This window comes from Schistocerca serialis, chromosome 1 (assembly GCF_023864345.2).
Source record: "Schistocerca serialis cubense isolate TAMUIC-IGC-003099 chromosome 1, iqSchSeri2.2, whole genome shotgun sequence".
NCBI classification, from domain to species: Eukaryota; Metazoa; Arthropoda; class Insecta; order Orthoptera; family Acrididae; genus Schistocerca; species Schistocerca serialis.
The window spans coordinates 604,603,368-604,629,163 of NC_064638.1; the positions used below are offsets into that span (position 1 = coordinate 604,603,368).

The following is a 25,796-nucleotide window of genomic DNA, read 5'->3' on the forward strand; positions in this document are numbered from 1 at the left end:
CACAAAATAAAATTCACCACATAGGTCAGCGAACTGTACATGCACACTTTTAGCACTCTAAGTGATAACTCGTCTCAGAGTAAAAGCCGACCATAAATTCACACTTTTTATTATGAATACAAAATTCAAAACACCTTTATATTAAACAAATAAATTATGGCATGTAATTACTAATTAAACATTTCCGATTCTGAATAAACTTCAAGAACTTGTATTTCATAATCAATAAAATTTTATCGCCTGAGAGAAATTATTAGTTTGCTAAAACGGATTCAGATTATAGTCAACTCGTGTCTGGACGATGACGTCACAAATTGACACTTGCTTGGAATGAATGAAATACCTGTACTGAAAAATACTGTCTCTTGGGTAACTTAATGACTTTTATACCAAATTTGGTGCCCCTTCTATCACTACAGTGCCTTCTTATCAGCAGAAGAAAAGCAGCAGCAGCAGTAATTCAGTTAAGGAACTATTTATCAAATAAGATTTAATTATACATTATATTCAGTTATTGGGCACCTTGTGGGTAAATGAAAGACTACAAAATGCAATATTTCGAATCAAGACTTTTTGACATTTAACAAGATTAACTAACAGTGCAACTAATCACATCTTGTTCTGATGAAAAATAGTACATCCATACAATGTTATTCTTGCAAGAGTTAGAATATTTACCAAAATCATAAATGTACACAAAAACTACTCACATAATTTACAACCATTGAACTTCGACAGTTTGTAACTGTTGATGTTCAGTGGAAATTAGTTATACAAGTAGTCTCTGAATGCCACTTACCTTTACTAGCCTTCGTTGCATGTAACCAGTTTCAGCTGTTTTCACAGCTGTGTCAACTAAGCCTTCACGGCCACCCATAGTATGGAAGAAAAACTCTGTTGGAGTTAAACCAGAATAGAAGCTGTTTTGCACAAAGCCTTTTGCAGCTGGAATTTTTGCTATTAAAAACAGAGAAAAACCAAATCTTATGATCACTTAATGCAAAGCAAAGGGTTATTAATAAAAATATTGCCTTTTTACTACTAAATGTTGTTCTTACAATGTCGTTCAAAATGAGGTAAGGCTCTGTCCTCAAAGCCATTCGGGACACGATGTCCACTAATGGCCTGCTGTCCGACACAGGCAATCATCTGAGATATGTTAATAAATGACCCTGTGCAAAGAAAGTGAATATCAAAATTTGTAACAAAAGGAAACACATTTGCAATGTTACATATCAGATTATGTAAGTTCACTTACATGCTTAGTGTATACTTCGCCATTTTCTTGAAGACACATGCACCATATATTATGAATAAGCAATGTTAACCAAATAACATGTAAAACTGTGTAGTTTCTTTTCTGACATCTGTATACACACCATAATGTAATCAATTACAACACTTCAGTTGATTAACAGCATATGAATTTCATTAATGGAACAAAGGAGTCTATCTCCACAAGCAGTATTATACAATGTGAGGCACAAAGCAGCTGAAGCATCCATTCCAAGACTGTCCAGATGGCTTAGAAAACAGATTGTCCCATGATGCAGTACCAGATTCTGCTTTGACAACTGGGTACTGGTGTACAGTTTAAATGTAGCCCATGGCAGTATATTTGCAGCTTTTTGAAATGCAAGAACTAAATCCCCAATATGCCAAAAGGAGAGCAAGGAAATATTTTGTAAGAAATTCATGAATTCCATTAACTGCTGCACAACTTTAAGAGTCAGTAACATGGGCTTCAGGAAGTACACCCTCTCTTATGGCACTAGTAAAAAAAATGATATTTTGAGACATACTCCTATAATTATGGTTCAGGCAACAATGGAGCAATTTTTGAATAACAATGCCTCAATCATTCAATCACACAAACTACAGCATTATAAACTGTCTGCAGAACCAAGAAGTGGGAATGTTATGTTTCTTCTTCAGTTACAAAAAATCACACAAGCATTGGTTGGCTTTCTGTGGGGATGGACTCGCAAGAAACTATTCTAGATCCTGATGAAATTCATTAAGCTATACTCAAGCATTTATACTAAAGATGCAAACCTCCATTCTTTTAGCAGCATCTGCCCCCATTGGACAGAAAGGCAATGCCATAAGGTAGCTCCAAGTTCTGACAGCAATAGAAGATGTGTTGGAATTGGAGGTATTGAAATGGTGTGTTCTACTTGTAATTTTGACCAGGAAGGACAATCTTCCTCACCCTTCTAAGTGTTGACATTGCCAGATGTTCCCAAAATCTGCTGATAGGTGACGATTGTTCCATTTGTTAATTATTTGAATTGTTGTTCTCCTTTGTCATTCATCCCTCAACAACTGTGACTGGAAAGTGGTGTCGAATGTCCTCAAGCTGAGACAGCATGAGGACAGGTGATGACATTTGCAATAGTTGAGGGTGTGGGTCTCCCTGCAGTTCTAGCCCATATCGGTGGTTCTGCTCAAGGCTAGTGCACATTAAATCCATGGGACGTACTCGTGCTACCTCATTGTTCAAACACAGATGGCTAGCAGTTCACTCTGATGAATATCTGTTCACATGGTTTCCTTTCAGGAACTGATCATTCAGGAAGACACATCCATACTGGATCGCAAGGAACAAGAGTGGCAGGATGTGTATAGTGCCGATAACATGATAAATATAATGCTTTCCTTAACACACTTCTCATGCTCTTTGAGAGTTGCTTTCCAATAGAACGTTCTAAAACAGGGTACTAGCAGTAATAAGCAGCCTGGGTGGCTGACTACATCTACATCTACATTTATACTCCGCAAGCCACCCAACGGTGTGTGGCGGAGGGCACTTTACGTGCCACTGTCATTACCTCCCTTTCCTGTTCCAGTCGCGTATGGTTCGCGGGAAGAACGACTGTCTGAAAGCCTCCGTGGGCACTCTAATCTCTCTAATTTTACATTCGTGATCTCCTTGGGAGGTATAAGTAGGGGGAAGCAATATATTCGATACCTCATCCAGAAACGCACCCTCTCGAAACCTGGCGAGCAAGCTACACCGCGATGCAGAGCGCCTCACTTGCAGAGTCTGCCACTTGAGTTTATTAAACATCTCCGTAACGCTATCATGGTTACCAAAAAACCCTGTGATGAAACGCACCGCTCTTCTTTGGATCTTCTCTATCTCCTCCGTCAAACCGATCTGGTACGGATCCCACACTGATGAGCAATACTCAAGTATAGGTCGAATGAGTGTTTTGTAAGCCACCTCCTTTGTTGATGGACTACATTTTCTAAGCACTCTCCCAATGAATCTCAACCTGGTACCCGCCTTACCAACAATTAATTTTATATGATCATTCCACTTCAAATCGTTCCGCACGCATACTCCCAGATATTTTACGGAAGTAACTGCTACCACTGTTTGTTCCGCTATCATATAATCATACAATAAAGGATCCTTCTTTCTATGTATTCGCAATACATTACATTTGTCTATGTTAAGGGACAGTTGCCACTCCCTGCACCAAGTGCCTATCCGCTGCAGATCTTCCTGCATTTCGCTACAATTTTCTAATGCTGCAACTTCTCTGTATACTACAGCATCATCCGCGAAAAGCCGCATGGAACTTCCGACACTATCTACTAGGTCATTTATATATATTGTGAAAAGTAATGGTCCCATAACACTCCCCTGTGGCACGCCAGAGGTTACTTTAACGTCTGTAGACGTCTCTCCATTGATAACAACATGCTGTGTTCTGTTTGCTAAGTGGGATAAGGATATCATATAGAACAAAGCAGGAATTATATCAAAATGTTATAAGTAGCCACAGTCAAGTTGCAGTAAGCCCACTGCAAACAGTATTGTAAGGTGCTTAAAAATGTTATTGGGAAGGCAAAGAGTGTGTGGTATGCAAATAGAATAGCTAATTCACAGAATAAAATTAAAACCATATGGTCAGTTGTGAAGGAAGTGTCTGGGCCGTAGCACAAGGTCGACGATATAAAGTCAGTTTGCAGTAAAAATATTTCTGTTACTAACAAATCAGATATATATACAATATTTAACAATCATTTTTGGAGCATTGCTGGTGAATTAAATAAATATTTAGTTTCTACAGGGAATCATATAACTTTTGGCAAATGCCTTTCTGCGACTGATGTCTGAAATACTCCTCTGTGATACAGACAAGGGATGGACTGCCTAGCAGAATACTGAAGTACTAAGCTGCAGATGTTAGCCCTGTATTTAGCCATATTTGTAATTTTTCCTTTAGGAATGGTCAGTTTCCTGAACAATTAAAGTACTCAATAGTAAAGCCGCTTTTCAAAAAGGGAGAAAGGGACAACATATACAATTTTTAGACCTATTTCTATGACATCAGTGTTTGCTAAAATTATTGACAAGGCTGTGTACGTAAGGATAATTGATTATTTTATATAACACGTTTTTCTATCACATGTACAGTTCGGCTTTAGAAGTCACTTAATAACTTAAAATGCTATATTCTCTTTCCTCTGTGAGGTACTGGATGGGTTAAACAAAAGGTTTCGAATGCTAGGCACTTTTATTTTCACAGATTGGCCATGTGATTAGTGAAACTGAACAGTTCAAATTTCTAGTTGTTCAGATAGATAGTAAAGTGTCGTGGAAAGCCCATGTTCAGGATCTTGTTCAAAGACTTAATGCTGCCATTTTTACTATTCGAACGGTATCTGAAGTGAGTGATCGTTTGACACGAAAATTAGTCTACTTTGTTTATTTTCATTCGCTTATGTCATATGGTATTACATTCTGGAGTAACTCTTCCCATTCTGAAAGGATGTTTTTGGCTCAGAAACAGGCGTTTCAGGAAATATGTGGTTAAAGTCCACGAACCCCTTGTCGACCCCTGTTCATGAGTCTGGGTATTTTGATATTGGCCCCTCAGTATATATATTCCTTACTGTCATTTCTTGTTAACAATATTAGCTTATTCCCAAGAATAAGCAGCTTTCACTTGGTGAATACATGATAGAAAACAAACCTGCATTTGAATCTGACTTCCGTAACTCTTCTGCAGAAAGGTGTGCAGTATACTGCTGCATCCACTTTCAATAAGCTACCACTCGAATTCAAAAATCTTAGCAGTAATCCACACACTTTCAAATCGAAACTGTAGAGTTTCCTCATGGGTCACTCTTTCTATTCTGTTGACGAGTTCCTTGAAAAAGTAAGCTGATTCTTGTTGTACTGTTGATTGCGCTTACTTAAACTTATGGACTTTTTTGGGGGTTCATAAACATTTTATTTTCATCTGTCATTACTTTCATGTTGTACTTTTCATGTACTGACACATTTCATGACCTTGGAGATTTGCTCCTCAATTTGGTTCTATGGAACTTGACATGTAAGTAAATAAATAAATGTAAGCCAATGCAGCTACATACTGGACAGTAACCACACAAGCACAGTTGGGCAAAATGTATCTGAATGACAAATAATGAACACAGATAAAAATTATTATACATTACGCATGAAAAACTAATAGAGCTACTCATACGAATCACCATTAATTTTTGTGAATAATAATATTTATTCTTCTACTGTGAACAATGGATTTCCAAATAAGGGACAAATTTGAAACCTAAAGGCATTAATTGCTCCAATTCTATGTCATATGTCAAACAAATGTTTCTTTGTTGCTTTGTTTCCAGGACAACTTTTTCTTTTTTCAACAAACTCCTCATCATAAAGTTTGCTTGGTTTTGGATTATTTTCCACTGCAATATATTAAAAGAAATATGTTCTATACATGCAATAAAGCATAATGCTGCATTATATCTCCTTAAAATTGACTTTATTTCAGGATAATGATGAAAGAATTTCAAATCACGATCTTCTAGAGAAAAAATTGAGAAATCCTCAATTCTGCTCTAGATTTTGGTTGTGATTTCACATCAGCTTCATCTCCTTGGTCCCATTCAGAATAGTAAAATAAATTTTCTTATTATGTCACATAGCTTCATTCAGTCACCTGATTGCTTCAGCATTTCTTTGGCTATAATAGGTCTGTAATTCGCTGTAAGTCTCCCTTGGTCATGGGCAGCAATACAGGCAAATTAGTGGTTTTTAAATCATTATTAAGGCAGTGCTCCAATAGTTGCTGGTTCTTTATTTGCTTGCACGAAGGGAGAAAAATGTCTTCAAGTCATCTCTTGATGCATTTACAACATGGCGTTGCCAGTGTGCTGTAATATTGTGTGTTCTTATATGTAATAACTCAGTGTCACTTATGAAATTTTACAATCCCAAAGCTCTATGTAACTGCACAGTCATATGTGAGATAGAAAAGCTATTCCATTCTGTAATGTAAAGATCACTCAGACTTAGTCTAGAATGATTTCACTTATGTCCTAATGGCTTTGGACACCCATCAGCATTCAGCAAAGTGTTATAATTTTGTGATTCATTTTGGCTAATGCCATTTCAGGACGCTCCAAATTTAAAGTTTATTGACATTAGTCTTGCCAACCACACAGCTCCTACTTTGTTCACTATATCCTAGTGTTAGCAATTTTTGTATAACTGAGGAAGGAATTGCAGATTTGGGTCTCTGCTGGCTGCATTCTCATCTTTGTCTAACTATGCAGAATCAGTCCACATGTTGTTAGGGCAAAGGAGGGGAAGAAGTACTACATGTGCAGAGTCAGTTGAACTAGGTCATATTGGAAATGTAACTGCTACAGTCATTTGCCTACAACACATGACGGTTGGCTGAACACGGCTGTACACTGGTTTATTGGAGGCCTTCCTCAGACCTTTGAATCTTCTTATGAGTCTGTTATATGAGGACCTATAGTTCAAGATGTACTCTATAACATGTTTCAACTTGACTTGTCAATTTATCTCCCCCCCCCCCCCCTTCAATTGTTAGAGGTGAAAGAACTGATAAGGGAGAGAAAAAACTCTGGGACCAATGTGTGCTTGTACCCCAAATGTTTAGCTTTACAGCCTAGAATGAACCCACTGAGCCACACATATATATAATGTTAATGAACTACTTATCAAAGAGAAACTATGCTGAGCAAGAGGAACAAACACTGGTGCTACATGACACAGTTCTGTTCCAGAAGCAAACAAATAAAATGCATTTGTATTCCATGTTATTCATTATTTAAATTACAAATAACAAGTAATAAATAATTACTTGTATCCATAGAATGTGATAATACCTTTATCTATGAACAATTTGTATGTGAAAAGTTTTTTTCAATCATTTATTTATTCAAACAATTATCCAGATAGAGATTTACTTGACTAATGGCCATCTCTGCACACAAACAGGCAATCAGAAGTAGAGATCAATGTCTGATACTGACTATGGTACAGAGCTGTGGTCCAACCTTGCCATCTGTGAGGATGAGACTTTCAACAATGCAGTGCCGGTTAGTTGCTAGTAGTGCCCTATTGAATGTTACATGCACTGAAGTCCCCAAGGAGGAGGAAGGGAAGGGGTAACTGCTTGAGAAGGTCTCTGAGAAACTACAACTATAGGGTGATACAGTGTGTGGTATACAATTGTTATTTTCAGTGACCCCCCCCCCCCTCCCACACACACACACACACACACACACACACACACACACACACACACACACACACACACACACACACACATTTTAAAGATAACTGCTTGTAATTCAGTGGTAAATGTGACTGGTGAGAGTGCATGTCATTCACAAACACAGTCAGTCCTCTTTTGGCATCCTCATCACCAAGGTTGTCCCTTTTCTGCACCCTACAACCATTTAGTGTAGCAGTATTATTAGCTTTATAATATGCCACCCGCAGAGACAAATCTAGTGATCATCCCTACGCCAAGAGCTTCAGTTCTTTTTCACGAGTCCTGAATCTATACATACTGACAGCCATTTTAGCAGATATGTTTATTTTGCTCATTGGTCTTAGTGGGGAGTTCAGGACATTGGCAGGGAGATTTTCTTGATCTCTAGCATGTATGTTGAGTTCTATGAGTTCTATTCCTGAAGCTAGCGCTCTCTCTCTCTCTCTCTCTCTCTCTCTCTCTCTCTCTCTCTCTCTATCTATCTATCTATCCATCCATCTCCCCCCCCCCCCCCCCCCCCCCCGCAACCCCATATAAGAGATTTCTGATTTTAAATTTATTTCCTGAGAGCTTATGTTCCTTTTTATTGGAGAAGATGGTGCATGTTGAGATGGGGATATATGGCTACCATTTGATGGAGGTATGTTATCAGATGCATCTATCATTGAGACTGTCTTCTGTTTTATAGGTAGTGGTGGTCTCAAATTTCTTACTAGAAACTGTGGGCAGCTTCAAAAGGTATGTTTATAGGTGCAGATAGTACTTACAACAGTAAAACCTTGTGTCAGTGTAGCACTGTGTAACCCTTTGGCAGCTTGCTTGAGGGTAAATGTGAACAACATAGCAAACACCATGTGAGTGCACTGCTTCAGTGTGAGATATTCATTTGTGGTCACCGGTTCTTAAACTTTTTTCCCTCAGTAAACACAGCACAGTATTTTGCAACTTACAAAAAATGGAGGTAAATTAAATAATGTTCCTGGCTAGTGTGCAGTTGATTCACTGAAAAGATGCCCCCATGCCCCAGACCATCATAGTCCTGTGTTGCCAACTGTAGTCCCCACAGGGCGACCTATGAAATGCGCTTATATTTCAAGATTTGAATTCTTCAGTTAAATTAAATTCTTTCAGAGAGAGGGGAGGTATGAACAAACTGCCCCCAGACCAAAGATACAAGAAATTTTTATTGTCTGAATTTCACAAAGAGGCCATCTTTTCGTCCACTGCCTTTCCATTGATATGATAACAATGAACTGCTTCACACCGGAATAGGCTGAATCATCATCTGCTAAACTGCCCTGCCAATTAAATGATGCCACAGGATCTTCTGTTCTGAGCTGCCACCAGACCAGACATTAAATTGTTTAGTCTTCATTCCCCTTCTCCTCCAAGATGGGTCTGGGGCTAGTAGAGTTACCTTCTCTCATCCCCCTGGCAATCCTCCTCATGTAATCCTCATGAGCAAATAAACCAATATACTCTCTTTTCTGGACATGAGTGTCATATATTAATTCCAGTCTTGACTACACCGCAAAGTACATGTACATCACATTATTCAAAGCTCTGCTCAGCCTGCACCACAAATCCTCATATATCAGAACTTCTGATGTTTGTAGCATCACTAAGGGGTTCAGTATGTAGGGTCATATCTTCAGGCAAATGAATCCTGTTTTATTGTATTGTGAAATGTTGGAATGTCAAATACAAGTGTGAAATCCATTGCCTCTTCCAACTTCCTCTTTACTGATTTCATGATGATGCAGACATTCCTCTCCTCCTAGAGGTCTGATTGTAAGGATGTCTTTAAGAACTCTGCATGTTACAACACCTTGCTAAAACTGAAGATCTTCTGCAATTCTACTAAAATGGGAATATTCTCACAGCAGAGCATTAGCCTGATGAGATGTTGTTGTTGTTGTTAAATCAGTTGACATGAGATCATTTTGTCTGTTCAAATATTTCAGCTACCCTCTAGATATAAAATGGGTGCACTTTTTCAAATGACACATCCTCACTTTATAGCCAGAAATATATCCCAACACATATCATCTATGAAGATGATTGTTTTGGAGAACAGTCTTCTCTAGTTCTATTAACTTGTGTGTGCTTCACACCAATTTTTGTTCAGAGGAAGGAAAATAAAAGAGCTCCAGATATGTGAGCAGACTTGGCACAACTGATGTGCAGCAGGTGACACAGAGACTTCTCAATAATGACTGTTTTGTCTCAACAGTCATCCAACTCACCAATGCGCAGCTAACCTTCATGTGTTTGAGATGTTCACATCATCCTTATGATTTGATAATTAAGCATAGGCCCTGCTGCTGTCTCACAAACATACCAACATCACACAGCTTTAGGTGTCAGTGTTCACCTTGCGCATTCATAGCTATTTAAAGGAAAAATCTACGGGGACTCATTGAACCAGTAGAAGTTTCACAGTTATGAACCATTGCAAGCAACATAACCACAGTACCGCACAAAATATTTATGATGATGGATGAACTAGAGGAGGGATGAGCCAAATGTAGAGGATACTAATAATGCATAAGAAGTTAGTGGTGAAATACATTTTTGTATGTAACACCTTAAAGGTAACAGTGTTGTGAAGTGTGACTATGTAGTCACATGAAAGGGAGAATAAAAGACAAGAATATAACAACAAAACCAGAATTGATTTTATCAGGTCGTTGATGCTGTTGGAGTAAAAACATAGAAAACTTTAGAGTATCATGTCATTTACTGTCCATGACTTTCTCTCTGCCACATTCTGTATGGAGAAACAGTGGCTGCTCCTGGGAACACACACTTACTGGATGCAGTAAAGGTAAACTGAACATATCATGCATTTGCTGCCCATAGATATGAGATCACTGTTCTATGTTTAATATTGAACACCCTAAAGGGTGACTCTTTTATGAGATGGACTGCTTCATGAGGAACAAATATGATTGGGTTCTTAACTCCCCTGCAGCGCAGACAGCATACTGAATCAAACTCTGCAACTCTCTTAACTAAATGTATTACAGGTCACACAAAACTTAGAGACTGATAAATGACAATACTGGCATTAGACCTCTGTAGACAGGTTATCAGTATGTGAACTGGTCATGCTGATCTCAGACACTGAGATTTAGAAGAACTCAGGTCTGGGCTATGAAGATATCTCTGCCTAGATTTCATGTATCTCATCAAACTCTTTGGCACTGGTGCATTGAGATATCATGGGTTGGATTGTCAAGAGGACTGATAGAACTCATGCAGTGACTTCTGGTCTTGGAGTATACCCGGTCCGGTACTTCTGCACCTGCATCTTGATACATGAAGTTGCACTAAATAGAAAATATTCCAATCATCAGAATTATGGAAAAAAATTGACCAGGGAGGAAATACGGATGTAAACTTTACTGTAAAGAAAAACTGAAACAGTATGACAGATAAAGGACTGGGCATAATAGCAGGACTTGTTTTAAAAATAAAAAAATAAAAATAAGAAAAGCTTTTAATACACGGAAATCATTCAAGTTTATGCACTAATATGCTGTCATAAGGAGGTAGAATACAGCAAATTCCATGACAAGGTAATAATATAATTTTAATGTAAAAGTAGAACAAAATCTAAAGAGCAATTTTTCTGCAGGAAAGAATTTTGTGAGAAGAAGAAGAAGAAGAAGAAGAAGAAGAAGAAGAAGTTTCTCTTGAACATATTTTTCCAGCAAAAAACTATCAGTAACTGGACTTCTCCAGGAATAAATGTAACTACAAATGAATCAGACAATGTTTCATCAAACAATAAAGATACCCCAATTTTCATCCATTTGGAATTGGGAGTCTATAGTGTGTTTCAAATAACATTTCTGTTTTAATTTAGAACAGTGCACTGGCTACCCAGAGCTGTGCTTAAATGAACAGGAAAATTACTGCTGACTTCTTCAATGGATTACTTCCTTCTGTGAGAAACTTACAGGACCGTGCATGTATTTTAGTAGAGCACTAACTCAATATTGCAACCACAGAAGATTTTTCCAGATTTTAGTGCTTCAGGAATGTTGCACTAATGACACTAACTATTCACCTTTACATCAGTCACTGTAAAAAAGACATAATAATAATAATAATATACTGGAACAGAACCATTATAACAGATAAAACAACACCACATAACAAACCTGACATCATACTCACCAGTAAAAAGAAGAAATTAACACAACTAATCAAAATATCCACACCCAATACAACAAATATTCAGAAGAAAACAGGAGAAAAAATTGAAAAATACATCCAACTGGCTGAGGAAGTCAAGGACATGTGGCCTCAGGATAAAGTTGATACTTTCAACTACAGGAGTCATACCACGCAACATCCACCAGTACATCAACGCAATACAGCTACATCCAAACGTATATATACAACTACAGAAATGTGTAATTATTTATACATGTTCAACTACCCGAAAGTTCCTAAATGCAATGTAACATATACCGTACAGTTAAAAGGAAGTCACGCTTGATCAAGGTCCGTGTCACTTTCCATTTTTAACCAGACATAACGTATGAGAAAGTAAATAATAATAATAATAATAATAATAATAATAATAATAGTGTGCCCCACTCATGGTTACTACAAATATTGGAAATATACAAAGTAGATCCTAAATTGATACATTTCCTAAACATAGTAATGAAAAATTGGAAAACCACACTTAATATACAAACAAATTCAAATAATATGACATCACAGCCAAAACAGATTAAGCATGGAATATACCAAGGAGACTCGTTAAGTCCTTTCTGGTTCTGTCTTGCTCTGAACCCACTATCCAACATGCTAAATAATACAAATTATGGATACAATATCACTGGAACATACCAACACAAAATCACACATTTGCTATACATGTATGATCTAAAACTACTGGCAGCAACAAATCAACAACTCAACCAATTACTAAAGATAACAGAAGTATTCAGCAATGATATAAATATGGCTTTTGGAACAGACAAACGTAAGAAAAATAGCATAGTCAAGGGAAAACACACTAAACAAGAAGATTACATAATGGATAACCACAGCGACTGCATAGAAGCGATGGAAAAAACAGATGCCTATAAATATCTAGGATACAGACAAAAAATAGGAATAGATAATACAAATATTAAAGAAGAACTAAAAGAAAAATATAGACAAAGACTAACAAAAATACTGAAAACAGAATTGACAGCAAGAAACAAGACAAAAGCTATAAACACTTATGCTATACCAATATTGACCTTCTCATTTGGAGTAGTGAAAGGGAGTAACACAGACCTAGAAGCACTCAATACACTTACACGATCACAATGCCACAAATATAGAATACATCACATACATTCAGCAACAGAAAGATTCACATTAAGCAGAAAGGAAGGAGGAAGGGGATTTATCGACATAAAGAACCTACATTATGGACAGGTAGAGAAAATTCTTTCTAGAACGAGCAGAAACTAGCAAAATACACAAAGCAATCACTCATATAAATACATCGGCTACACCACTGCAATTTCATAACCACTTCTACAACCCTCTAGATCACATAACATCAACAGATACGAAGAAAGTAAATTGGAAAAAGAAAACACTACATGGCAAGCACCCGTATCATCTAACACAGCCACACATCGATCAAGACGCATCCAACACATGGCTAAGAAAAGGCAATATATGCAGTGAGACGGAAGGATTCATGATTGCAATACAGGATCAAACAATAAACACCAGATATTACAGCAAGCATATTATTAAAGATCCCAAAACCACAACAGATAAATGCAGACTTTGCAAACAACAAATAGAAACAGTAGATCACATCACAAGCAGATGTACAATACTAGCAAATACAGAATACCCCAGAAGACATGACAATGTAGCAAAAATAATACATCAACAGCTTGCCTTACAACATAAACTTATAAAACAACACGTTCCCACATACAAGTATGCACCACAAAATGTACTGGAGAATGATGAATACAAATTATACTGGAACAGAACCATTATAACAGATAAAACAACAACACATAACAAACCTGACATCATACTCACCAATAAAAAGAAGAAATTAACACAACTAATCGAAATATCCATACCCAATACAACAAATATACAAAAGAAAACAGGAGAAAAAATTGAAAAATACATCCAACTGGCTGAGGAAGTCAAGGACATGTGGCATCAGGATAAAGTTGACATTATACCAATTATGCTATCAACTACAGGAGTCATACCACACAATATCCACCAGTACATCAATGCAATACAGCTACATCCAAACTTATATATACAACTACAGAAATCCGTAATTATTGATACATGTTCAATCACCCGAAAGTTCCTAAATGCAATATAACATATACCGTACAGTTAAAAGGAAGTCACGCTTGATCAAGGTCCGCGTCACTTTCCATTTTTGACCAGACATAACGTCTGAGAAAAAGAAAGAATAATAATAATAATAATAATAATAATAATATCATCATCATCATCATTGTTATTATTATTCTCTATGTGAAGACAACATTCCATTAGAACTACTGACAGCCTTGGGAGAGCCAGTCATGACAAAACTCTACCATCTGGTGAGCAAGATGTATGAGACAGGTGAAATACCCTCACACTTCAAGAAGAATATAATAATTCCAATCCCAAAGAAAGCAGGTGTTGACAGATGTGAAAATTACCAAACTATCAGTTTAATAAGTCACAGCTGCAAAATACTAACGCCAATTCTTTACAGACGAATGGAAAAACTGGTAGAAGTCGACCTCGGGAAAGATCAGTTTGGATTCCGTAGAAATGTTGGAACGCGTGAGGCAATACTGACCTTACGCCTTATCTTAGAAGAAAGATTAAGGAAAGGCAAACCTACGTTTCCAGCATTTGTAGACTTAGAGAAAGCTTTTGACAATGTTGACTGGAATACTCTCTTTCAAATTCTGAAGGTGGCAGGGGTAAAATACAGGAAGCAAAAGGCTATTTACAATTTGTACAGGAACCAGATGGCAGTTATAAGAGTCGAGGGGCATGAAAGGGAAGCAGTGGTTGGGAAGGGAGTGAGACAGGGTTGTAGCCTCTCCCTGATGTTATTCAATCTGTATATTGAGCAGGCAGTAAAAGAAAAATTCGGAGTAGGTATTAAAATCAAATCCATGGAGAAGAAATAAAAACTTTGAGGTTCACCAGTGACATTGTAATTCTGTCAGAGACAGCAAAGGACTTGGAAGAGCAGTTGAACGGAATGGACAGTGTCTTGAAAGGAGAATATAAGATGAACATCAACAAAAGCAAAACGAGGATCATAGAATGTAGTCGAATTAAGTCGGGTGATGCTGAAGGAATTCGATTAGGAACTGAGACGCTTAAAGTAGTAAATGAGTTTTGCTATTTGGGGAGCAAAATAACTGATGATGGTCGAAGCAGAGAGGATATAAAATGTAGACTGGCAATGGCAAGGAAAGCTTTTCTGAAGAAGAGGAATTTGTTAACATCGAGTATAGGTTTAAGTGTCAAGAAGTTGTTTCTGAAAGTATTTGCATGGAGTGTAGCCATGTATGGAAGTGAAACATGGACGATAAATAGTTTGGACAGGAAGAGAATAGAAGCTTTCGAAATGTGGTGCTACAGAAGAATGCTGAAGATTACATGGGTATTGAATAGAATAGGGGAGACGAGTAGTTTGTGGCACGACTTGACAAGAAGAAGGGACCGGTTGGTAGGGCATGTTCTGAGGCATCAAGGGATCACAAATTTAGCATTGGAGGGCAGTGTGGAGGGTAAAAATCGTATAGGGAGACCAAGAGATGAATACATTAAGCAGATTCAGAAGGATGTAGGTTGCAGTAAGTACTGGGAGATGAAACAGCTTGCACAGGATAGATTAGCATGGAGAGCTGCATCAAACCAGTCTCAGGACTGAAGACCACAACAACAACAACAACAACAACAACATGTGGAGAGGAGAGAAGGGGAGAAGAGGAAAGGACTATGCGAATGCATTGATGGGATAGGAAGTACATTCATACCACCTACCTATTGCAGCAGCGGGTAGGTGGTAAGTAAGTGGAGACCAGGAAGGGTTATGGGAACATATGACATGCCACAGGGAGAGTTCCCAACTGTGCAATTCAGAAAAGGCAGTGTTGGTAGGAACAATCCAGACACTAGAGTCAAGCACATGTTGAGCAGCATCATCATCCCTGGAGTCTTTTGTGGTGGCAGGCTTCAATAAAATCTTCTCAGTTTACAAGCTGTGACACTTCAAATAAAATACTTGAGCTTTCAATAGCTCTCTCCACTACCATCCTCAGAAGTTAAAATCACCAATTCCCAGGGCTGGCAGAGTGTTCCACTTTTATGGGTGTGATAGCAGTATTCGGAAGGTACCAGAGAAGGCCAAAGAGACACACATGCAGAAAGCGAGTTGGGCCGCTAACAACAGCTCTGGCCCACTGTGGGACTGAGTTATGTCACATGGTATGAGGGGCCTGCATCACATTTGAAGTGGTCACTCCTGCCTCCCTACAAGCATCAAGCAACTGTTGTTGCTTTTGCTCAACCACAGTAATGGTGTCCATCACAAAATTAAATTTACTGCTGTGATGGCAAGGAATGGCAAGCTTCATTTTGGTAGCAGGAACACACGGATAGGAAAAGTTAATGGTTCGGATGTACCAGTACTGCATTATCTCATGTTTGGTTCTTTATTATGGCATAACGCCATATGTCCTAGAAGATGAAAACATGCAGGACACCGGCTTAGTCATTCAGTGTACAGGAAGCATATGTCACTGATTGGTGCTTGAACAATAAGTATAACTTTGAATTCCACCAAACACTGCATGTTACTTTCTGAAACATTGAATTCAAGACTGTGATGCGCTTTTGTAAGTCAGTCATAGCTTATGTCACATGATCTCGGCAGCTGATGACAGCAAATATTCTGAGCATAAGATACATGATGTAGTCAGCCAATAGCAACATCACTGTTATGTAGCATGAACACACGGATAGGAAAAGTTAATGGTTTGGATGTAGAAGTACTGCATTATCTCATGTTTGGTTCTTTATTATGGCATAACGCCATATGTCCTAGAAGATGAAAACGTACACCTGAGATGCTGCAAACAGTTGAAATTAGACAATAGTGTGGAATTAAACACTTCGTTTTAAATAAATTGACTGGCTCAGCAGAAAAGATTAAGAAAAGCCAAATTTCTTTAGCAAACCGACAAAAATAACTTAATTGTTCCGCAAGGCGATTAAAGGTTGACTTTCAAAAGGGTGGAAATAAAATAAAATCTGAATCTAATAACATATTTGAATGTATTTCAAATCACTTGATAGTTCCCGACCACAGAAATCTGTTTTGTTTTCATTTGACATGAGAACAATAAACAAAAATCACTAAACGTAAACACTGATCACATGAAGACTACCCACCTCCCAACTACAACTCAGGCTGCTCTGTGCATCAGCCCCAGATCTACTATCTTCCTGAACCGGGGCAATACTAGGCAATGGCACCCCCCCCCCCCCCACCCCCTCATGCAATTTGGGGCAGGATGCCAAAAATTTATAAAATCGACTTTGCAAAACTATGTTCATTTTGTAGCGCACATCTTTGTGAAGAGTCTGATAAATAAAACATATGTGTTCGAGAAAATGTAAGACATGTTATTTGGTCTTGAGTGTGTCAAAGTGCAGTGCCACACCTCTGCACAAAGCATTCTTCTATCACATGTCACTGTATTTCACTCTGTGGAATTCAAACGTGTAATATTCTGTAATGGATGCCATCAAACTATATTCAGGACAGTGGAAATTAAAATGTCTTGTGGTGCCTCTCCTGCTCCCAGACAGCCGGTTTTACATCTTGCTGCTGCTCCTCCTCCTCCTCTCTCTCTCTCTCTCTCTTTTTAAAAAAAAGATAGAACCTTGCAATTAATATTGAATGGGATTATTTGTAACTGGGAAACTGGGAGAACAAGAACTCTTCAAAAAATTTTTCACTCTTTATTGCCTATTAGATAACAACTTGCTGTTTTGTGTGACATAAAATTAAATATAGAATACATAAAACCAGTAAAGACAAGAGCCAAGCAAGACAGTAAACATTTCTTCAATCTGTTAGCCCTAGCATTTTTTTTTCTCTCATCTTGCAACAGCTTTACCTGATGTTTTTCCTTTCCTCATCAAAGTGCGTCAAGCATTTCACTATACGAAAAAAAAAAAAAAAAAAAAGTCATAGCCTAATACTGAAAAGTTATTAATGCAAATAATACCAAAGACTGGTGTGGTTTCTCGGTTTGATTACTTGTATTTTGTCACTGTATGCTAGATAAAATTAAATAGGCCTGCCTATATTGCAGCAATTGTAACACACACCAAATAAACAAGACTGTTTTGGCACAAATGGTCATTTTTATAACATGACAGAATTTAATTCATAAAGTACCAATATCAAATGCCTATTAGGCCTACTACAAGCAAAAAACTTTATGTTCGGAAACAGTTTCACATTTCATCCACATGCTCCAGATTCTCAAGCATGAGATCAAAAAGAAGTAGTACGAAATTTTTGTATAAATTAGGAATCATCATATTCTTCCATAATTTGTGTGATGTCCCCATTTCTTCTCCTTCCTCATTCTAACAAACAATCTCGTCATCACTAATTCTGTAACTATTCCTGCCAGTGTCAAAACTTATTCTCTGGTTAACTTCACTAACACTGCCACAATCACCGGTTTACCGTATTTACTCGAATTTAAGCCGCACTCAAATCTAAGCCGCACCTGAAAAATGAGACTCGAAATCGAGGGGAAAAAAATTTTCCGAATCTAAGCCGCACCTGAAATCTGAGACTCGAAATTCAAGGGGAGATAAAAGTTTTAGGCTGCACTTTCAAATCGAAACAAAGTTGGTCCATTGTAATATGAGACACAATTTAGGTTGAATGAATGACGATACAGCTGTAGTAGTTTGGTTCGAGTCGTAAGCTTAGTAGTTAAGCTTTACCAGGTAGCCGTTGTTATGCGTCAGGCGCTCCGTCCGTATTTATACGGGTACCCTTCCTTTTTCACGTGCTTCGTCTGGTTTGAATTGATTGCTTATTTTTCTTTGATCTGACAAGTGCAGTTCTCTTTGTTATAGGTGTTTCCGTCACTCAAAGCTGAAAATGCATTACTGTGCTGTGTCATGCATTGTTTGTCGCATTCTGAAAATGAGAGTTTACGGCCTGTCGCCGCTCGCGGCATGGCTTGCTTTTGTGCACGCTACCGCCGCTTACAATTAAAAAAAAAAAACAAAGAGAGGAATCGTCTCATTAGCGAAACAATGGCAAAAGACTGCTACTCGTTGCTCTTACACTGCTGCTTTCTTTGATAACGATCAACAAGAACCAAATAATAGACTGCGTATGATAGAAGATGTTCTGAACGAGAATTTAGTGAAAATTTTTTCCGTTTGAAAATCTTTGCAGACGCCTCTTTAGTACATTACATTATGCAAAGAAATTAGAGTCACCTTAGATTTAAAAATCTAGTCAATTGCCGTGCTTCATTTCTGACTGTATCACTATTAGGCATAAGAATAATACGAATATAAACATGACATGGTATGTATATTCTTCCGCGTCTGCTGCTGTCTCACTCTAGTTTCGTAGTTTATTAGGCAGACAGGATTTAAATGAGATAGCAGCAAACACGAAAGAATACATGGCAAAATGTTTATATTCGTATTATTCTTATGGTGAAGAGAATACTGCATGTGATTCACAATTCATAAAAGTTCCTATTAGCAACCATTTCTTCTCACAGTTAGGAAAAAATTCAGAAAGTAGAGTTGGCCATATTGACAAATATCCCAAATAGTCTTGCCAGTTGGATTTTCGTAGTACATTGAAATGCTGCTACGTTCGAAGAGGAACAATACGGAATTTGTATTTACTTCGTTGGATAATGTATGAAAATGCAGTGGTCGAAACTCGGGGCGGAGAAAAAAAAAAGCTCGTCTTCCACCTTTTTTTTTTTATTTATTTACCAACGCAGAGGTTTTGGTGCCAGTATTTGGCTTTGTGCCTGCGAAGCATGCCTGCGTAGCGCTACATATATTCGACGACAGAAGTTAGTTGTGGCGGCACCTACCAACATTTTTCAGAACTTCCGCTTACTTTGCATTCGATTCTAAGCCGCAGGCGGTTTTTTGTATTACAAAAACCGGAAAAAAAGTGCGGCTTAGATTCGAGTAAATACGGTAGTTATGCTGCATTTATTCTCTGGTTAGACCTTATTACGTGTTCGTACAGTGCGTTTTCTACACTACTCCCAGAATAGAACTTAAGCAGCCGCTAGCTAGGGACTGTACACTGGCTCTTACTACTATAACGGTCTGGCCAAAAATTTTCGGTCAAAATTTCTTTTTCTTGGATACACTAAGAAGAGAAACTTAATCTTTCTTACCTGTTACTCCTGTTAGTCATTTATTTCCACTCTGGTAGTCTGAATATATGGATTTCGATAGTAATTATAACAATGCTGATCATTCGCAAAACCAGTCAACAACATAAACAGTGATTGGAATTCACCCATTCAGCTTTGTTCCGCTCAGCTCATATAGCCCTGTTCCCTCCTGTCTGCAGGGAAGTTTATTTCCAGATGTGTCAGGGATTATCCTGGCACAGACATCACGTATGCCATGCACGCATTCAAAAACCAACTTATGATTCATTCAGAAATCAACATAGAATGTGTTCAAGAACCAACATGATGCATTTCAAAATCATATGAATAATAGATAGACCAACGTGCGCTGGATGCTAGGCACTTTGTGAAGTGAGATTTTTTTCCTCAAGAATATGAATTTGGCTCCCCCCACCCCCACCCCCCCTCCAAAATTGCCACCTGGGGCAGATACCCCAGTTTTCCCCCCATCCTCTAGATCCAGGCTTGTCGATGTATTACTCTGACAGCTTGGGCATGCCAGTAGAATTTTTCCAGGTAGCATTTGGCTGCTTGCTGCAACTGCTTATACAGCTTACAGCCTCCCTTCTGTAGCCAGAATTGGGAGAAGGTACTACTCATACGCGACTCAACTGCACATTCACACGAGCTTGCTCGCAAACTGCTCAAACAAATCTAATGTAAACAGTTGTGACATCACGCTCATTGGAGGCAATTTGTTGTTATGAAGCACTGCATGGTCTTCCTAAAGCCTTTGATGCATTTTGACGTTGGTAGACGCTTGTATGAGCACTACATTTGGTTGTTGTATATGGCACATTTCCTTTGCAACTTAAATTTTATTTTATTTTATTTTATTTTTTTCCACTCTCATTCATGTTTCATTGCTACAGTTTTATCCTGCAGTAGAGAGATACAGTAACAACCTTTGAAACTTTCTAGCAGATTAAAGCTGTGTGCCGGACTGAGACTCAAACTTGGGATCTTTGCCTTTCGCACGCAAGTGCTCTACCATCTGAGCTACCCAAGCATGACTCATGACCCGTCCTCACAGCTTCAATTCTGCCAGTATCTCGTCTCTTCACAGAAGAGCTTCTGTGGAGTTTGGAAGGTAGGAGACGAGGTACTGGCAGAATTGAAGCTGTGAGAACGGGTCGTGAGTCATGCTTGGGTAGCTCAGGTGGTAGAGCACTTGCCCACAAAAGGGAAAGGTTCCAAGTTTGAGTCTCAGTCCAGCACACAGTTTTAATCTGCTACGAAGTTTCATATCAGCGCACACTCCACTGCAAAGTGAAAATCTCATTCTAGTAACATCCTTTGTTAGAGTATCGGTTCTCACCAGTCAAAATTACAAAAATGTAATTGAAAACTAAAACAATTCTAAAAAATTCCCAGGTTTTTCCCAGTTTTCTCCTGGATGAAAAAATTGCCAGGTTTTTTCCCGGATCTCCCAGTTGTCACGGGTCGTATACAACCAGTTAGTAAATAAGCAAATGGGTAAAGCAGGTACACAGTCTAAAAAAACTAGAACTGAATCTCAGTTGTTTGTGTGTGCCAACCAACTCTGTTCTCAAATTCCTATTTTGACAGCCAGCAAACAGGTTAAATGGGTGTCCATTCATTTCCAACTTCTATTGATAATCAAATACCTATCTGAAAATAATACTTCTGATGTTTTCACTCTATACATATCATTCACATTGGCAATCCACTCAAAATATATCCAAATGAATGAGGTATGGAGGAGATTGATAGAAGGGGTGAGGAGACAGGGAAGTGTCGGGGGGTGGGGGGGTGGGGGGGTGGGGAATAGGAGATACATAGGGGGCCGCGGGCAGGGGTTGATTTATAAAATCAAATCCTGTGTTTAGCAATTAAAGCAGGAGTGCCTCAGCAGGAGTGCCTCAGCATCCACTGTATTAGACAGAATACCAATTAAATGCATGCTGCCCCCTTGTGATTCAATTACACTGAGCCTATACAAATACTACAGCTTTGCTGCTTGTGAACTTCTACAATTTCTATACTGTAATTTTTATAGCAGCAAATAATACTACAATGTTGTCAATACAATTAAAACGGTTCACAGAATAAAAAGCTTACCTTTAGAACCACTAAGTGCCATTACAAGAGGACTGTTACTTCTATGCAATTCCTTCAAACAAGCCTTTCCTGCATGATCTCGAATAACAGACAATTCCTTTAGAATGACAGCTTCAAGTGTCTCTTCTTCTGTACATCCTGGTTGGCATGTAAGTAGACCTTCATGCATTTGTCGAATGTATGCATCACATTTGCTGTACCTAGTCATTATAACACAACAAAATATTTCAGACTCAATTACACCAAAGAATAGCTTTCTATATATTTTTTAAAATGTCCAAATCAGGAGCAGGAGGGAGGGGGAGAGATGAAGTAGGGGGGAGGGGGATAGGGAGGGGGAGAGGGGGGAGGGAGAGGGGGAGGGGCAGGGGGAGGGGGAGGGAGGGAGTGGGGGAGGGGGAGGGAGAGGGGGAGGGGGAGGGGGAGGGGGGAGAGAGGGGGAGGGGGAGAGAGGGGGAGGGGAGGGGGAGAGGGAGGGAGGGAGGGGGAGGGGAGGGAGAGAGGGGGGAGAGAGAAGGGGGGTACGAGGGTGCATAAGGCAAGTCTTGCAGCAGGGATGGTCACAGGGGTACGAGCCATAGGGTAGGGAGAACTTGCCCTATGCACTCTCCTACCACCACCTATACCAGCCCTGTAACAGGCAAAACATATACTATCAAAGGGAGAGCCACCTGTGAAACAACACATCATATACCAGCTGTACGTAAACACTTTTCAGCCTTTTACATTGGCATGACTACCATCAAATTATCAGTTAGGATAAATGAGTACTAGCAGCATGAGTATACTGTAAATATACAATATCCTGTTGTCCTGTTGCACAGCATGCTTTACAACATGGCAGTTGCGACCTTGGTGCCTGTTTCACCACACGCGCCATCTGGGTTCTTCCCCCAGACACAAGTTTCTCAGGACTCTGCAGGTGGGAACTAGCACTACATGTCCTGGGTTCTTGTCGGCCACCTGCACTTAATTTATGTTATTTTCTTCCATCTCAGCATTTCTTCACAGTAATTACTCCTTTTGTCACTCCACTTTAGTTTTCTACATCTTTCATTTTCTTACCTGTCTATTTTTCGCTGTCCCCCTCCTGCTCTGTTACAGTAATGCACAAAGCTTTTCACTTTTATTAACTCGTACACAATGGTTGGTTGGTTGGTTTGGGGAAGGAGACCAGACAGCGTGGTCATCGGTCTCATCGGATTAGGGAAGGATGGGGAGGGACGTCGGCCGTGCCCTTTCAGAGGAACCATTCCAGCATTTGCCTGGAGTGATTTAGGGAAATCACAGAAAACCTAAATCAGGATGGCCGGATGCGGGATTGAACCGTCGTCCTCCCGAATGCAAGTCCAGTGTCTAACCACTCGTACACAATGTTTTAGCAATAATCTCTGTCTTGCATATTACCTGTCTCCCACCTTTAAGCTCTCAGGTTTTCAAATCTCGTCCGGTGCAGTCCCCAACAATCAGTCTTTCTTTCTCACCCCGTCCAGTAAGTCCACTCTGATTTTGTAAGTCCACATTAAGTTGTTTCTCACTGTTAAATAAACTATCTAACAACTGTACTACATTGTCAGCACTTATTTCTGCAACAATTGTATCTTCTTCTAAGTCCTGAGAAGGTCGAAATACAGTGCGTACTTCAATGCAAGATGCTTTCAATAATTTCCACAATGAAACTCTGTCTCGAAATCTGGCAGAAACCCAAAGAGATTCTGGCACACCAGTGGCAAGACGCAATCAATACCTTCATTGCACGATAACATCGCTGAAGTCACTGATGACAGTGCCAGTAAAGCAGAGTTATTAAACACAATTTCCCAAAACTCCTTCACCAAAGAAGACCAAGTAAAAATTTCTGAATTCCAACCAAGAACAACTGCCAAGATGAGAAACATAGAAATAGATATCCTCGGTGTCACAAAGCAACTTAAATCACTTAATAAAAGCAGGGCTTCTGGTCCAGATTGTATACCAGTCAGGTTCCTCTCAGAGTATGCTGATACAACAGTTCCATATTTAGCAATTATATACAATCACTCACTCACAGAAAGATCCGTACCTAAATACTGGAAAATTGCTCAAGTCACACCAATATCCGAAAAAGGAAGTAGGAGTAATTACAGACCCATATCACTAATGTTGATTTGCAGTAGGGTTTTGGAACATATACTGTATTCGAACATTATGAAGTACCTTAAAGAAAACAATTTATTGGCACATACTCAGCATGGATTCAGAAAATATCGTTCTTGTGAAACACAACTAGCTCTTTATCCTCGTGAAGTAATGAGTGCTATCAAAAGGGGATGTCAAATTGATTCCATATCTTTAGATTTCCAGAAGGCTTTTGACACCGTTCCTCACAAGCATCTTCTAATCTAACTGTGTGCCTATGGAATATTGCCTCGGTTGTGCTACTGGATTTGTGATTTCCTGTCAGAAAGGTCACAGTTCGTAATAATAGACGGAAAGTCATCAAGTAAAACAGAAATAATATCCAGCATTCCCCAAGGAAGTCTTATAGGCCCTCTATTGTTCCTGATCTATATTAACGACATAAGAGACAATCTCAGTAGCCGTCTTAGATTGTTTGCAGATGATGCTATCATTTACTGTCTTGTGAAGTCATCAGATGACCAAAACGAATTGCAAAATGATTTAGATAAGATATATGTGTGGTGCGAAACATGGCAATTGACCCTGAATAAAGCAATGTGTGAAGTTATTCACACGAGTACTAAAAGAAATACACTAAATTTCGATTACGCGATAAGTTACACAAATCTGAAGGCTGTACATTCAACTAAATACTTAGGGATTACAATTACAAATACCCTAAATTGGAACAATCATGTAGATAATGTTGTGGGTAGAGCCAACCAAAGACTGCGATTCATTGGTAGAACACTTAAAAGGTGCAACAGGTCTACTAAAGATAATGCTTACACCACACTTGCCTGCCCTATTCTGGAGTATTGCTGTGTGGTGTGGGATCCACATCAGATGGGACTGACAGATGACATCGAAAAAGTACAAAGAAGGCAGCTCATTTTGTATTATTGTGAAGTAGGGGAGATAGTGCTAAAGACATGATATGTGAATTGGAGTGGCAATCATTAAAACAAAGGCATTTTTTGTTGCGATGGGATCTTCTCATGAAATTTCCATCAGCAGTTTTCTCCTCTGATTGTGAAAACGTTCTGTTGGCACCCACCTACATAGGGAGAAATGATCATCATGATAAAATATGAGAAATCAGGGCTCACACAAAAAAAATTTAAGTGCTTGTTTTCCCCGCGCACCGTTCAAGAGTGGAATGGTAGAGAGACAGCTTGAAGGTGGTTCACTGAACCCTCTGACAAGCACTTTATTGTGAATAGCAGAGTAATCATTTAGATGCAGATGTAACAAGGAACCCCATGACAGTGAGATTGCAAAAGGCCAATGATGTTTATGTCATTTGATGCTTCACATGTTGCTAAGAGCGACAGGGGGCAGGACTGGAGGTTTCCAATTGTGAACACATCATGAGGCTATGGAATGTAGTTGAACTGTTTAGTTGACGAGTAACTCAAAACAGCACTACAGCACTAGTGTTGTTGATGCACAGCAGAGAAACGGCAATGAT

General features: G+C 38.9%; 1 protein-coding gene across 3 annotated transcripts in view; it reads right to left on the reverse strand.

The window, feature by feature from the left end:
• The window catches only part of LOC126477299 (DNA-directed RNA polymerase III subunit RPC1), a 231,559-nt gene that overhangs the window by 98,358 nt on the left and 107,405 nt on the right, over positions 1-25,796 (reverse strand). For all 3 annotated transcript variants that reach the window (XM_050103606.1, XM_050103605.1, XM_050103608.1), the window contains exons 14-16: positions 22,166-22,365; positions 1,059-1,172; positions 800-957 (exon numbers count right to left, since the gene is read on the reverse strand). In XM_050103606.1, coding sequence (XP_049959563.1) covers positions 800-957; positions 1,059-1,172; positions 22,166-22,365 — 472 coding nt within the window. The remainder of the gene's footprint in view (positions 1-799; positions 958-1,058; positions 1,173-22,165; positions 22,366-25,796) is intronic.